This window comes from Gaeumannomyces tritici (assembly GCF_000145635.1).
Source record: "Gaeumannomyces tritici R3-111a-1 unplaced genomic scaffold supercont2.7, whole genome shotgun sequence".
Classification (NCBI taxonomy): Eukaryota; Fungi; Ascomycota; class Sordariomycetes; order Magnaporthales; family Magnaporthaceae; genus Gaeumannomyces; species Gaeumannomyces tritici.
The window spans coordinates 2,009,541-2,023,814 of record NW_008804551.1 but is presented as its reverse complement, the minus strand read 5'-3'; the positions used below and the strand labels follow the sequence as shown (position 1 = coordinate 2,023,814).

The 14,274-nt window shown below is 61.1% G+C and overlaps 4 protein-coding genes across 4 annotated transcripts; 2 read left to right on the top strand and 2 right to left on the bottom strand.

Annotated features, from left to right (window-relative positions):
- Positions 1-1,862: 1,862 nt before the first annotated feature.
- On the top strand, positions 1,863-3,876 carry GGTG_11971 (hypothetical protein; the record flags this gene model as incomplete). Its single annotated transcript, XM_009229862.1, has 2 exons — positions 1,863-3,532; positions 3,632-3,876. The coding sequence occupies 2 exons, from the start codon at positions 1,863-1,865 to the stop codon at positions 3,864-3,866; spliced, it is 1,905 nt and encodes a 634-aa protein (XP_009228126.1). The 3' UTR covers positions 3,867-3,876.
- A 300-nt stretch (positions 3,877-4,176) lies between these two features.
- Positions 4,177-8,282, bottom strand: GGTG_11970 (hypothetical protein). The gene has a single exon (XM_009229861.1). It carries the CDS (start codon positions 8,043-8,045, stop codon positions 4,893-4,895), a length of 3,153 nt encoding a protein of 1,050 aa, XP_009228125.1. The 5' UTR covers positions 8,046-8,282; the 3' UTR covers positions 4,177-4,892.
- Positions 8,283-8,471: 189 nt separating this feature from the next.
- Positions 8,472-11,829, top strand: GGTG_11969 (hypothetical protein). The gene is made up of 4 exons (XM_009229860.1): positions 8,472-9,447; positions 9,509-9,532; positions 9,704-10,532; positions 10,598-11,829. The coding sequence occupies exons 1-4, from the start codon at positions 9,409-9,411 to the stop codon at positions 11,464-11,466; spliced, it is 1,761 nt and encodes a 586-aa protein (XP_009228124.1). The 5' UTR covers positions 8,472-9,408; the 3' UTR covers positions 11,467-11,829.
- GGTG_11968 (hsp70-like protein) lies at positions 11,494-14,264 on the bottom strand. The gene is made up of 3 exons (XM_009229859.1): positions 13,960-14,264; positions 13,726-13,852; positions 11,494-13,621 (listed from the first exon to the last, which is right to left on the bottom strand). Exons 1-3 carry the CDS (start codon positions 14,093-14,095, stop codon positions 12,136-12,138), a joined length of 1,749 nt encoding a protein of 582 aa, XP_009228123.1. The 5' UTR covers positions 14,096-14,264; the 3' UTR covers positions 11,494-12,135.
- Between the last annotated feature and the right edge of the window lie 10 nt (positions 14,265-14,274).

Below are 14,274 nucleotides of genomic sequence, written 5' to 3'. Positions count from 1 at the left end.
GGGTTCCTCCATCACGACTCTCTTGTTTTGCGAGTCAACGACAACTCCAGTGAACATGTTGCCAAAATCTTGCCTGGTCTCTGCCGGCGCAGTCGTCCTTTTCTTTTTCTTCTTCTTTTTTTTTTTTCTTTTTTTTTCTTCCCCTGTCGCTGCACTTCGGTCGATACGTGGCGAAGACGGGAGAAGCGAGTGCCTGACCACCACCGTCTGTCTGTTTGCCCGTCTCCACGGTCGCACCGGGGGGTGGCTCTGCCGTGCCGGCTAGCTGGTCTGGGCGCTGTTTGCGACTCGCAGCTTGGGAGTCAGTGCTCAGCTAGCCAGTCGAGGCCGACGGTTTCCACGACGCCTCGATCGGGCTCGGACTGCCAAGCAAGCAGAGGGAGGAAATGAGAAATAACCAAGGAGCAGAGGCCAGCGACCTAGGCAACTAGAGGGACCTAGGCACTCATACCCGGTATCTCGTCACCTCTCTCAGTGGAGAACCTTGTCGATTTTGCTGTGCGCAAATCAGGGGCGCGATCGGCAGTACCCTACTTTTCTGCGCCATCACGCCCCCAGGTTCGAGCCGAGTTCGAGAAGGAGGCCGGGAGGGCGGAATCCCTACGCTCTCAAAAAGAACGTGTCGTGTTTTCTGCCCGAACCTTGACTTGCACCAACTGGCCGGCCCCCCAGACCCCCCAGAGGTCTTGATGTTTTGAGATTGTCATGGCTGGCCGTCGTTTGCTGGGATGATCTGCATCACGCTGTTGAGCTTAAACTCGAACAAGGGGGAGGGGAGGGGCAACTTGCCCCTCTGATCCCGGGGGGGTCCCCCTGTTGCCCGGTTGCAAACGACGACACTCGGAGTGTGCGACCTGGGAGAGGGGGTTTTGCTGCTGGCTGTGCCAGTTGCCGCGACACCACCGCAACAACGGACGAGGAGGGTGACGGGATGGATTGGTTGTTGATCGACTGTCGTGGTGATATTGCTTCTTGTCTGCTGCTTGTCGACTTTTCTTCCCTTTTCCCCTTTTTCCCTGCCAGCCAGCTGCTCCGATGGAATATCCCCGGCGGGTGTCGACATGTATACTTCCACGGTATGTTCCCGGAGGGCGGTGCATTCCCGCTCATGCACTTGCCGCACCTCCGACGAAGACTGTCAGGGCCTGCCCAAGTTGGGCAACACCATCGACACGGTCTGACGCCCAACTTTGGGACGGAATACACCTCGCATCTTCTCGTTTATCCTTTTTTCCCCCTTTGCCCCCATCCTAACTTGACTGCCGTCATGACACGTTAAGACTTCGGGTTCGCTCAGGGCATCAGTTCAAATCCCACTAGTGCTGTGACTAGATGATTCTCCCTCGGGGCCACCTTTTACTCCCCCCTGCTCTCTCCCACCTTTTTTTTTCCTTTTCTCCCCCTCTTAACCTCGCCTGTTTCCCCCGAGGCCTCAAGCGCGGTCTCGTCTCTCTCAGCTGTCAGGCATTGGCGGGTCCTAGTGGTTGCCAGAGCCCTTTTACCCTCATCTGATACCAACGACTTCCTGCATGCCGCTTTGGGAACCCTATCTTGAGCAAGCTCAGTCTGTTCCGAGGCCCAGCAGAGTTATATCGGCCGTCGGCCTTAACTACCCACGTCACCCACGCGGCCACTCTTTTTGGGCTGTGCTGCTCTAGTCTTCGTTCTTTGCTTGTGTCGCGCTCTGGCCCGGATAGCTGAGCAATTGGGGGGATATACCTACGCTACCACCACCCATTGGGCACTACGTTTCCTTTCCATTCCTGGTGATACCCGAGCATCAGCGTCGATCGCTGTAGCAACACACACACACACACACACACATACACACACACACACACACACGCACGGCTGTATACACGATGCCGTCGTACGCGTCGACGCCTTCGCCACGGTACAGCGTGTACGGGAATCACCACCACGGGCACGACCGCAGGCACGAGCGCCCGTCAGTTCCCCTGCGCTCGCCAACCGACACGAGCTTCTACAATGACTCCAAGAAGCCGCCCGTAATCGAGGTGCTGCAGCGGCCGGCGGAGGCGCAACGGCCGCTCAGCCGCGTGGTGAGGCCGTACATGCCCGGGCCGACGCCGAGCGACTCGACCGAGAACCTGACCGACATCAAGCTGCGCGACTGGTCTGAGACGCGCGACGACCTCGTCGTCGGCACGTCGCAGCTCTTCACGGCCTCGGGTCAGCGGCGCTTCATCCCAATGCCGACGCCGGACCCCAAGGACCCACTGAACCTGCCCGAGTGGCGCAAGTGGACCGCCATCGCGGCCCTGTGCTTCTTTGGCGCCCTGGCCCTGTCGGCCGAGGTCATCATCGGCGCCCTCGTGCCCATCTTCGTGCTCGAGTACGCCGGCATCGACCCCAAGATCGTCGGCAAGATCGACCTGGGCGCCCTCGTGCCCCCGGGCACCGTCGACTTCAACCCGCTCGGGCTGCTGGCCAAGCTGGGCGGGCCGCCCATCGACCAGGTGTCGCTGCTCAGCTCCATCCCGCTGCTGGTCAACGGCCTGGCCTCGTACATGCTGGTCCCCTTATCCATCGGCGTCGGCCGCCGCCCCATCCTCCTCTTCGCGGGCTTCTGCGCCTTCGTCGGCGGCTTCTGGGCCGGCGGCTCCACCAGCCTGGCCAGCCACCTGGCGGCGCGGTCGCTGCAGGGGCTGGGCGCGGGCGCGGTCGAGGCGCTGATCCCGCTCATCGTGCAGGACATGATGTTCATCCACCAGCGCAACAAGTCCATCTCGCTCATCGCCGCGTCGCAGGGCCTCATCATCGTCGGGCTCGGCATCTCGTCGCCCATCATCGTCGCGCGCCTGTCGTGGCGCTACCTCTACTGGATCACGTCGAGCGCCGCCGTGGCCGCGTGGCTGCTCATGGTGGCGCTCGTGCCCGAGACCCGCTGGGTGCGCAGCGCCGAGGAGCTGGCCGGCAAGGAGGTCTACGAGCTCAGGCCGGGCGAGACCCGGCCCAGGCTGGACCCGGCCGTGTACGGCCCCCGGACCAACTGGAGCGACTTTGGCGTCTTCAACGTCCGGTCCGAGTGGCGCCTCGCCGGCCAGTCCGTCTGGGACACGTTCCGGTCCACCCTGTTCCCAAACATCTTCTGGGTCATAGTCGTCAACTCCATCTTCGTCTCGATGCAGGGCGCCGCCGGCCAGGTCGGGTCCAGCCTGCTCATCGCCGCGCGCTGGAAGTTTGAGCACCTGGGCGTGGCCGTCGTGCCCATCGTCATCGCCACGCCCTTTGTGTGGCTGTTTGGCGGCTGGGTCGCCGACGCCATCAGCAACGCCCACGCCCGCCGCAACGGCGGGCGCCGCGAGCCCGAGGCCCATCTGCTGTCGCTCATTTTCCCGCTCGCCGCCGGCATCACGGGCACCGTCGTCTTTGGGTACGCCGGGCAGAACATCCTGACGGTGCCGAGCATCACGGTGCTCGTGGGCATCTTCTTCATCGGCTTCGGGTTCCTGACGGCCAACGCGCTGTTTTCCGTCTATCTCGTTGAGAGCTATCCCGCCTATGCCGGGTGAGTTTTTTTTTTTTTTCTTTGTCTGACGTCACCTCCCTACTTCACCACTCCCAGAGACACCACCAGCTAACAAAACACCCCCCCTCCCCCAACCAGTCCCGTCCTCGTCAACGTCTCGTCCTTCCGCCTCATCGTCGGCTTCATCATGTCCTTCAAGGCCACCCAGTGGGTCCAGGACATTGGCTTCCTCAATAGCTTCGGCATCTACGGCGGCGCCCTGGCCGTGTCGTGCCTGGGCCTGCCCTTTGTCTACTTCTACGGCAAGCGCATCCGCGCCTGGACCGCCGGCACCCTCGCCCCGTCCATGGCCAAAGACGACAGGGAAATGTGATGCGGCGGCGTTGGCGTGATGGGAGGGGGAACTCTGGAGTTCTTCTTCTTTTCTTCTTTTTTTTTTTTTCTTCTTCTTTCTTTTTCTTCTTCTTTTTCTTCATCTTTTTCACCTTCTTTTTCACCTTCTTTTTCTCCTTCTTTTTTACCTTCTTTTTTACCTTCTTTTTTACCTTCTTTTTTACCCCGGTGTACCCTGTCGTAGCAGGGGGAGGGCTTATTCTACGTTATGGGTGCTCAGGATTTTGCCATGGGCCAAATCGACAGCCTCGGTCCAGAGGTACTTGAGCATGTGTACGAAATAACGGCTGCCGGTTCAGGGACGAGCTGGGTAGCACGGCAGGTCCCACTGCTTGTCTTTCTTTACTCTCTTTTTTCTTTCTTAATCTTGCATGTATATAGTGTGCGCCACACTTTCGGTCGCTCTTTCTCCTGTTGCCCTCTTTACACATTGAAGACAATCTTGTTTATTACCATTGACACCTTTTGAAGCCATTACTCCAGCCGCTTGCGTCGTCGCACATCGTGGGCGCATTTGTGCGGGACCAGAATGTCCAACACCTAGCATTCGTGGAAAGTGCAAACTAGCCCTTACGGATTGGGCGCATGGACAAGACTCCAAGATTCCACCGTGTGTGATTTGTTAGAACCAGAGCATCCGAGGATAATATTTTTCATTATTTCGCAAAGGATGCGTCCCAATCACCCGTAATCACACCAGGCTATTAGGCAGACGCCAGGTCACCCTGTAGGCACACGCTAGACCATCGGCGTGGTCAAGGGAGAGCAAGCGGCGCCCCTTCCGTCATTCCGCATATCTGTGCGTATTGCCGGCCAAAAAGGGAGATAGGGACGGCTGGGAGACCAAGGAAGAGCTGGATCGAACCCCGAATTTCCAGCAATCTTGGTTCGCTCCGCCCCAAGCGCCAGGAAGGACAGAGGCTCGGGGGATCGTGACGGAGATGGGTGGCGCGTTTCACACCAAGCAGCATAAATCAGTGCGGCCCAGCATCAGATCGAACCGCCTCTACCCAACGACCCTGTGCTCCTCCACAAGCCTCCACACTGCAGGTCGACATAGCGTCTCGCCGACGTTGCGCACGATGCACCGGTGCCAGCTCCCGTCTTCCTCCCCCTCGTCCGCAGCCGTCGCCCCCAGCTCCACGACCCTGGCAGCGCTCAGGTGCGCTATAGCCTGCCCCCTGCCCGTGGCCAGGTTGTAGCCGCCACTCGTCACGAACCCGATCAGGTCGGCCTCGAGCGCGGCGAGCGGCGGAGCGGGCGGCTTCCGCTCCGACTCCCCGCCGGCCGCCCCCATTGCGTCGGTGCCGCCGAAGAGGCTGGCCGCTAGGATCTGCTTGCGATCCTTGAGGCTGGCAAACTGGGGGAATCTCCTGTTATCGCTTTTCGGGCCCTGCTGCTTCCCGACTCTTGCCGACTCGAACTCGCCAAGCCACGCCTCCCGGAGCGCCCGCTTCTCCGTGTTTTTGTGCTCGGGCAGCGTGTACACTCGGGCGCGGGGGTTCGGCACCCCGCCTCCAAACATGGTGATCTGCACAGTCACCAGAGCAAAATCGGGCACCGTTGGCTTTGCTGCATTCGTGTCAAGGCGGCGGGTCGCTGCGAGAATGTAGTCTCGGAGGCCGCAGGGTTTGACGTTGACGATGGAGCCCATTAGAGGATGAGTTTCCACATTCAATGCTGGTGGGTCCGTGGGTGGCTGTCCGTTTTGTTGCCTCTTGTTATTCTCGCCGTGGTCATCTTTGGGTTTGCATCTCGGTGCGAACATGTACTCCCAGTCACAGGCGAATGGATCCCCATGCTCGCCCTTGCGGCTGGGACTATCCCGGCAGCCCTGCGGCCGTAGGTCGAGTGCTTTCCAGCTAGTCCGTTTGCCCTTTGGGCGGCCCTCCCACTCGTTACCGAGGCGCTCTCGTTCCTTCAGCTCCCAGGCCAGCCCTGCCCGCGTGGTCGGAAAGTCGACTGGGAAAAAAGGAACGCCACGCTCTGTGTGGGCCCGATGCGTCTCCTCGAAGCAGGCCACCTCCATCGGCCTGGCGGCACCAGGCCCCGTTTTCTGACTGGCCAGCCGTAGCCAGAAGGTCTTGACGGCCTCTCGCTGGCAGATGAGGGTCCACCCCGCCCCCAGTCCATGGGCTTTCGGATGGGAGCAGACAAGCAGGATGGGTATTGGGTCTGCGTCGTCCTTCCCAACTTTACTAGCCGGTTGGCCTTGCTTTCGACGTATGGCATACAAAGCTTTGGCTCGCCTAGCGGGATCGAAGAGAGCGAATGGCCGCGGGTTTTCCTCGGTAGCCCAGGTCTCCTGGGCGGCCAAAAGCTCTTCGACTTCGTCATCCGCACCCTCCTGCGGTGCAGCTATCCTGTCAGGCGGTGGTCTGTCCGGTGGTGCTGCAGATAGCCCGAGGCAAATGTTGTAGCCCAACATATCCATCTGTGTCCGTTTTAGGGCGGCGAGGAGACGCCAATGTGTCGACTCGTAACCCGTGGTGTCGGGCAGATGGTGTGGTCGCACGACACCAAGCAACTTGGCCGTGGCCCCCGGGCCGTGAAGGTCTATACAACCAAGCTCAGCAGAAAGGTCAGTGACAGCCACGGACCCTGACTCCTGATGGGGGCCTTTCGCCGCGTATTGGAGGAGCTCCAGCGCCCGGCCCTCAGTGTCAGGCTCAACCTCGATGAGAACCTGGCGCTGTCCCGATATCTCAGGAGACACCGTATGAGTCGGACGCGGGTTCCATATGGCGCGCGCAGGTGTGACGTCTTCCAGGTGACCCGAAGGGCCCGCACCGCTTATCATGCCAACCCAGACGCGGCAGCCGCGAACCCAGTCCATGGTGGCGCCTTTTGGGTGTACTCCTATGGACTTGAGTACCGCCCGCAAATCATCGGCGGAGCCCGATAGTTGGATAAAACCACGGTGACTTGCGTCGCGCATAAAGGCGGACGTGTTGAGAGCTCGATGCATCTTGCGCACAGTCTTGGTGTTCATGTTCAGCGGGGTTGGCTTGCTGAAGAAGGGATTGTCCCGGGTCGACATCTTGGCTCGTTTTGCATGCCAGATGTGTGTAGGCAGCTGTCCCCTTTTCTCCCGTTTACCTCCCTCACGGGGTGGAGGCGAGTCTGGCATATCAAGGTCCGTGTCGCCCATGACGACATCCTCGTCGTCTATCTCCATGGAATCGGCGAGGGTCTCGCCCGCTTCACCCGCTTCTTTCCTCTCGTGATGTTGCGGCTTAATATGGTCTTCTAGCTTGCTTGCCTCCTTCATCACTTTGTTCAGCTTTTTGGTCTTGGCCAGGGCCTGGCAGAGCTTTCCCGTTGCTGGGGCCTCTCCATGTTTCGATATCTCGCTCAGGAGTTCGTTGAGCCCCTTTGACTTTGCAGAAACCTGAGCGAACTTTTTAGCCTTGGCGACGATAAAGTTGATCTGCTCCGTCTTGCTAGAGGTTTCGTCGCCAAGATGGGGCTCTTCGCGGTCCAGAGACTTGGCGAGCTCCCGTGTCTTGGCCAAGGCGCTGCCTAGGGTCTCGATCTGCGCCTTGAGGGCTCTGGCCTCGCCAGGCTTGCTAGAAGCTGTGCCCGTAGCAGCTGAGCCATCGTAACAGGTAGCCTGGGTCTCGGCTGCAGCCAAGAGCGAGGTCCGTAGGCGAGCCGTCTCGGCCAGGAGGACGAGGAGTTGCCGCCTAGCCTTCCTGGACTTGTCGAGGGCCCTCGCGACGCCCTGGTGCTTCTTCCTGGGCTTGAGGGGGGTGTTGTCGGCGGCCATCTCGGCCTTGGCGCGGACACGCAGGCGGGCGGGCACGCGCTTGGGGTTGTGGCTCGCGGTGCGGCGGCGTAGGTCGCGGGGCACCTGCTGGAAGGCACGGCTGGTGCCCGAGGCCCTGCTCCGGCGCATGGCGGCCTCGAGCCCGCCGATGCTGTGGTGCAGGGCCTCGAGGAAGTGGGGCAGGTTCACCTCGCCGTCGGGGGTCAGGGCGTCGGCGGCCGAGGCCTGGACGGCGATGCTGCGGTCGACGCGGGCCTTGGCCTTTTTGTTGGGCCGGCCGTTGCCGTTGCCGTTGCCCGGCTGGTGGTCATGGTCGGCAGCACCAGCCTGACGCTTCTTTCCAGCGGCCTGGGAGGCGGCGTCTGGCCGGGTGACCTGTTTGGGGCCCATGGTGGTGTCGCATGTGCTTTTGTTCAGGCCGACACGTGCAAAATTCCTGCAGCTGACGCTGAAAGGAACTGATGGCAGATGGACTGAGGCGCGTTGGGTCGAGACCCACAGGTCGCCAGACTTTTAAGCGGGCCCAGTTGTAAGCGCTTGCGACGGCGACAGTCCCGGGCTTCTGGGAAGGATTTTGGGATGGGATTTGGACTGTCCATGTAATTGCTCTTCTTGCATGTGAATTCCAGTGTGCTGGAACCAGTGTGCTGGAAGAGGAATTGGGGTGCGCCACTTGACGGGCTTAGCGGCTGTCTAGCTGGTCTGGGCGGTGGGCTTGACAAAGCAAAAACAGGCCTCGCACAGAGCACCTACTGGTATGCTAACCAACGAAAGCCCAATGGTCAGGGCTCAGTTGCCAGGGCTCAGTTGATGCATGTAATCTGCCATTTATTGTCTGTCCACGCTGCTCTGTGCATCGGCCTGGCTTGTGCGATCTGGGCTAGCAGCAAGCTCGATGACTATCGCTTCTTATCTCAGATTGCACTCTGCTATTTTTTTTTCCGGGTTCCTGTTCGTGATGTTGTCGTTGCCCCTTTTTTCCCTCTGTCGCACCTCGGCAAGCGTCAAGAAAGAGCGCCCCTCCACCAGCGCAGGCAGAATACGCCGCTTGCATTGAGCCAAAAACGGGTGGCGGCCAGATGCCGAGTGTGTCCGCAGTTGGATCCGTCTGATCTCGTCTGCGGCATCGAAGGCGCACCCACCGAACTGGACGCCCACCGGCTCGAGATCCCGAGTCGCCCAAACTCCAAGCAAGCCCCTGCCTTGCGAAACAGGCTCCCGCTTTCGCTTTCAGCCAGCAATGACTTCTCTCAGTAAGCACGCCCATCGTCGCATTGCCGACCGACATAACTTATTCTGTCCCTCCTCTGCTGGGTTACATTACCGTGTCTGCTTGGCTGGGCTGGATCCGGCAAGAGAGACATTCTTGCACGTCACAAGCCATTTGCGTCACTGGGCTGCGCCGTTTCGCTTTATTCTAGCTGGGTGGGCACTTCAATTGGACAAGCCACTTTTCACACATGGCCTTTTGCCCTCCTTCCGTCCTGCCTCTTCGCCAACGCCTCAATCCAGCTGGGCAATTCTGAGAGGACAGGAAAAGACAGAAGGAGCAACCCGTCTACCTCCACTGGGCTTTTTGTTTGCCGCAAGGAAGGGGAGCCCGGGGAGGAGGGGTGATGGACAGAGAGAGGCTGCTGCATGACTCTGGGCCAACCAGCAACGCCCCCTTCGTCGCAATTCACAGACAGGACAATTCGCAGACAGGACAGACAAGGCCACCTCACGAACCGAATCGTCTGTTCCCTCGACTAACATGAAGCATTTTCTACCCACAGTCAACAAGGCTAAAAAGGTATGTGCCGCCGTGAGTTGATCGCTTTACTTTCACCTGCTGACCCTGCTCCTCATCGCAGCCCAAGTTTGACCTACATCTAAGGGTATGTATTTGCTACCTCGGCCAATGCGCCAGCGCCGTGTTGATGGCGGCGTCATACTCGCGGCCACTCTCGCACACTACTTTTGATCTTGGCTCCTATGCTACCGGGTCAAGGCCTACCTAGCCACAGACATGGACCCTCGTTTGCTAAGACGTTTGTCCCCGCGCCTAGATCTATGACCTCAACAACGTGCCCCTGGTAAGCGGCGTCTCCCAGGTAAAATGGCACCTCCCGCACTCGATCCACGGCGAGCACCGCGGCCGCACCGACAAGCGCCCCATCGCCAACCACAAGGTTGAGTACGACTTTGGCCGTGTCGTCCCTGTGCGCATCCATATCGACCGCAACAACAACCTCGAGGAGTGCCCCATCGAGTTCGAGGTCGCGCAGGAGTTTGGCCCCGGCGAGGACAGGGTTGTGCTGGGCAAGGTCACCCTCAACCTGAGCGAGTATGTCGTCGAGAGCGAGGAGATTTTGCGCCAGCGGCCCCACGCCGCGTCCGGCGCCGGCGGTGTTAATTCAGCCGCCGCCGCCGTTGCCGGGGTTGCCTCTGCCGCCTCGGCCGCTGTCGGCGACCAGCTCCACCACCAGGCCGGCAAGCTGGGCATTGGCCACTCGCGCACCCGGAGCGCGACGGTCGGCGCCAACGCCGCCTCCTTTGTCTCCTCTTCCACGTCCTCGCAGCCCGCCAGCTCCAGCCCGTCGAGCAAGAAGGACGGCGGCAGCAGCGGCGGCGACAGCGGGAGCGGCAGCAGTGGAAGCACCCACCAGAACGACGGCGGCACGATCCTGCACCCTGACGTGCAGGAGGGCGTCATCCGCCGCCATCTGATGCAGGAGAGCAAGATCAACAGCACCCTCAAGATCGGCATCCTGATGATCCAGATCGACGGCGACCGCAACTTTGTCGCCCCGGCCCTCCGGACTGCTCCGGCCTTTGGCGGCATCGCGGGCCTGGGCGTCACTGGCGAGCAGCTTGACCAGGACGACACCAAGCGCCGTAAGTTTGTCTCACTAATTTACAGCGAAAGCATTGCTAACACATGCTACCAACCTTGCTCAAAGACGCCCCAACCGTCTTGAAACACCGAGACCCCGCCGAGCTGGACATGTACCGCACAACCCTCACGGCGTCCATCGCCTCTCCCCCGTCCCAGGGCGAGCTGGCCGCCGACGCGTGCATCGAAGACATATTCAGCGGCGGCACCGGCTTCACGGATCCGGACGTCGGCCCGCTCCTCTTCTCGGACGGCAGCGGCCGCAACTCGGCCATGAGCCACCGGGGCGTGGGCTTCGCCGACGACAGCAACGACGTGGCCGCCCGCAGCAATGCCACCAACCACCGCCGCCAACGCTCCGGCCGCTCCGGCCGCTTCTCCGCCACGAGCTCCCTCGCACCCCCATCGCCCTGGGGCAACGGCCACGGCAGCGGCAACGGCAGCCCCTCGTCGGCCGATGACGACGGCACCGGAGGTGGCGCAGGAAGCGCCACGCTGCGCCCGCGCGACGTCAGGGGCTTCTTCGGCACCAGGCCCGGCGACGGCGGGGCGCGGCCGTCCAACCACCGTCGGCAGCGCAGCGGCGCCAGCGATAAGAGCGCGCGCACCCTGATAGTCAGCGCCGGCGGCGGCACCCTCTCGCGCAGCAGGTCCCGCGGCGAGCACGACGACAACAGCAACAACAACAACAATAGTAACAGCAGCAACAGCAACGGCAACGGTGCCGCCAGGAGGGGCGGCGGCGTCAGCAGGGAGCCGTCGCGCGCCCGCTCGGGCAGCCTCGTCAGCCTCGCCACCACCAACGGCGGCGACAGCAGCGACCGCAGCGAACGCGAGCACCGCGGCCGCGACGGCTTCCGGCGCGCCCGCGAGGTGGACGAGTTCGAGGTCCGCGACGACCTAGTCGCCTGGCGGCTGCCGGGGAAGGTGTCGTAGGAGTTGAAGAGAGTGGGAAGGGAAGCTCAGTAGTGATGGTGGTGGTGGTGGTGGCGGCGGGCTTTGCTTGTCTTTGCTTTATCTGGCTCAACTAGAAATGAGCTGTTTGCGTTTTCTTGCTAAATCCTTTCTAAAGCGACCTCCCACTAGACGGTGCAAAACTTATTGCTTTTTTTTCCACATTGGTTAGACCAGCCCGTCTTGCTCTTGCCTTGCGTCCAAGACTGATGTAAAGATACGAGGGTCGTCCTTATCCTATACTCCACTACCTGTGAAAGGCACATGGGATAGATTCATCGTTACCGTCGGAAGGCCTCGGCACACACACCTCTGCCCGTTCGCAAGAGTTCTGGCAGTGAGCGCTCACATCTCTTGGTCCCAATTCTTTCCTTTTGTCTAAAGATTGGTCCCGCCTCTCCCCCTCGCTTTGCCAAGGCGACCCAAAATATCAAGAGTCTATAAACCACACACACACACACACACACTGGACGGCGCGAGAACTGCGGTAATGGCTTTCCTTTGCGAGATCTTCCCATCCGCCAAATTTCCCCCAACCCAAGCACCGAGAAAAAACTCCACCCACACACAAGTCCAGTTGGAAGCAACGACGGCGTAGAAAAATAGTGGCCGCTGTTTGTATCATGAGAGAGAAAAAATTCCATTCTCTTCTTACAAGGTCCCCCTGACGCCTCCCTTGGCACCAACCTCCCTTGCCGTGACGGTGACGGCGAGGTCGGCCATGACGTTTATCGTCACCTCGATCTGGCCTCCCTTCTTGACCCCCCGGATGGCCGCCTCGGCCAGGGCGTCGCCCGTCTTCCAGACCTTCTCGCGCTTCTCCTCCTCCTCATCCGACTCCTCGTCCGAGTCGTCGTCCGAGTCCTCGTCCCCGCTCTCCTTGGCGTCCTCGACCTGAACGCCGTTGGGCTTCTTCTCGGCCTGGGGCTTGGGCTCGGGCTTGGTGACCTTGATGTGCGTGTTGCCCTCGACGACGCGCACGAGCACGTCGCCGCCGTCCTTGGGCGAGGCGATGCGCACGGTCCGGCGCGCCGGCACCGCCGTCTCGGGGTTGACGACGGGCGTAAAACCCTCCTCCTCGCCCGACTCGCCCAGCGTCACGACGCCGATGGCGTTGGTAATATGCTTGACCGTGGTCACGGCCGGGTGCGTGCTCTGGTCGATGTCTTCGGCGTCGTACTCCTGGATCAGGCTGGCCTGCAGGGCGGCGCCGCGCGCCTGCAGCTCGCTCGGGTTGATGGCGCTGGGCGTCGTGCTCGGCGCCAGGATGGTGGTGCTCTCGGGGAAGATGCTCGCCAGGTTGGCGGCGATGCGGGGGGTGTGGGCCGTGCCGCCCGACAAGATCACCTCGTCAACGTCGAGCACGTCGAGCCCGGCCTTGGTCACGGCGCCCTCGATTAGCCTGGTGATGCCCTCGAACACGGACCTGCCGATCGTCTCGTAGCGGAGGCGGTTGATGGTCGACGCAAAGTCGAAGCCCTCGGCGAGCGACTCGACGCTGAAGGAGGCGTTTGTGCCCAGGCTCAGGGCCTTCTTGGTGCTCTCCGACTCGAAACGCAGCTTGGCAAGCGACCTGGCGTTGGAGCGCGGGTCGACGCCGGCGTGGCGCTTCATGAACTCCTTGGCGAAGTGGTCCATGAGGACCTTGTCGAGGGCCGCTCCGGCGAACTCGTAGTCGTGGGCCGTGGCCAGGATGGTGTACATGCCGCCGCGCGACGCCAGCACGGCCACGTCGGAGCGCGTGCCGCCCAGGTCCGCCACGACGACGATCTTGTCCGACATTTGGGCCTCGGGGCGGGCATCGTAGGCCAGCACGGCGGCGGTCGGCTCCGAGATGAGCTGCAGAACCTCGATCCCGGCAGCGTTGGCAGCGGCGGTCAGGGCCTCGCGCTGCTTGTCGTTGAAGTTGGTGGGCACCGTAATAACGGCCGAAGTGACTGTCTTGCCTAGGTACTCGGATGCCGAGCCCACGAGCCGCCTGATGTAGCGGGTAGCGACCTCGGACACGGCCAGCGTCGACGGCTCCACCTCGGCACCCTCCTCGGCCACCTTGTCCTTCACCGTGAACGAGACGGACCCGTTCTTGCCCTCGGGGTGTGCAGCGGCGTGGCAGTGGGTAGGGTCGATGGACTTGAATCTGGTGTGGAGGGCATCAGCAAGAGGATTTGATATTGGGTATATATGTCTCCAGGGCGGCATGGAGGCGGGGTGCGGGAGAGAGAGGGCGGGCATAGAACGCACTCTTGGCCGACAAAGTCACGGAAGTAGGCGATGGTGTTTGCGGGGTTGCGGACGAGGAAGTTCTTTGCCTGCAGGCCGTAGTACTCGTCGCCGTCAACATAGGATAGTATCGTGGGAATCTGGCGATCTGTAAAGCACCAGAGCAGGTCGGTCAGCCTCAGCTCCCTGAGACAGTCCTCCCGAGCTGTCAGGGAAGCGCCTGAGCATGTCCTCTAGGCTGGTATAGCCGCTCACCTCCATCCTCGTTGGCAATAACCTCGGGCTTGTCGTCGACGGTAAAGGCAATGGAGCTGTTGGAGTTGCCGATGGTGATGCCAATAGCAACCCTGTCGCCAGGCGCAGTGGCCGTGGCAGCTCCGTTTTCGCTCATTTCGAAGGAGGGGGTGTGTGTGTATTTGCGTGACTAGGGATGGAGTGGCTGCAGGTAAGCCAGGTGTGTGTCGTATCTTGGGGCCTGAACTGCTGCTGTTTGGTGTCGAGACCAAGAGTCTGTCGTGGAAAAAATGTCGGGCAGATCTGGTGCTGCTTTGGCGGGGCTTTTTTTTTGTC

Coding starts and splice junctions, on each gene's coding strand:
- GGTG_11970 (XM_009229861.1), bottom strand. CDS start 8,045: ATGGGCCCCAAACAGGTCACCCGGCCAGACGCCGCCTCCCAGGCCGCT.
- GGTG_11969 (XM_009229860.1), top strand. CDS start 9,409: ATGAAGCATTTTCTACCCACAGTCAACAAGGCTAAAAAG. Junction 9,448..9,508: donor CAGTCAACAAGGCTAAAAAG/GTATGTGCCGCC, acceptor TCCTCATCGCAG/CCCAAGTTTGACCTACATCT. Junction 9,533..9,703: donor AGTTTGACCTACATCTAAGG/GTATGTATTTGC, acceptor CCCCGCGCCTAG/ATCTATGACCTCAACAACGT.
- GGTG_11968 (XM_009229859.1), bottom strand. CDS start 14,095: ATGAGCGAAAACGGAGCTGCCACGGCCACTGCGCCTGGCGACAGGGTT. Junction 13,853..13,959: donor TATTGCCAACGAGGATGGAG/GTGAGCGGCTAT, acceptor GGTGCTTTACAG/ATCGCCAGATTCCCACGATA. Junction 13,622..13,725: donor CGTGACTTTGTCGGCCAAGA/GTGCGTTCTATG, acceptor CCTCCACACCAG/ATTCAAGTCCATCGACCCTA.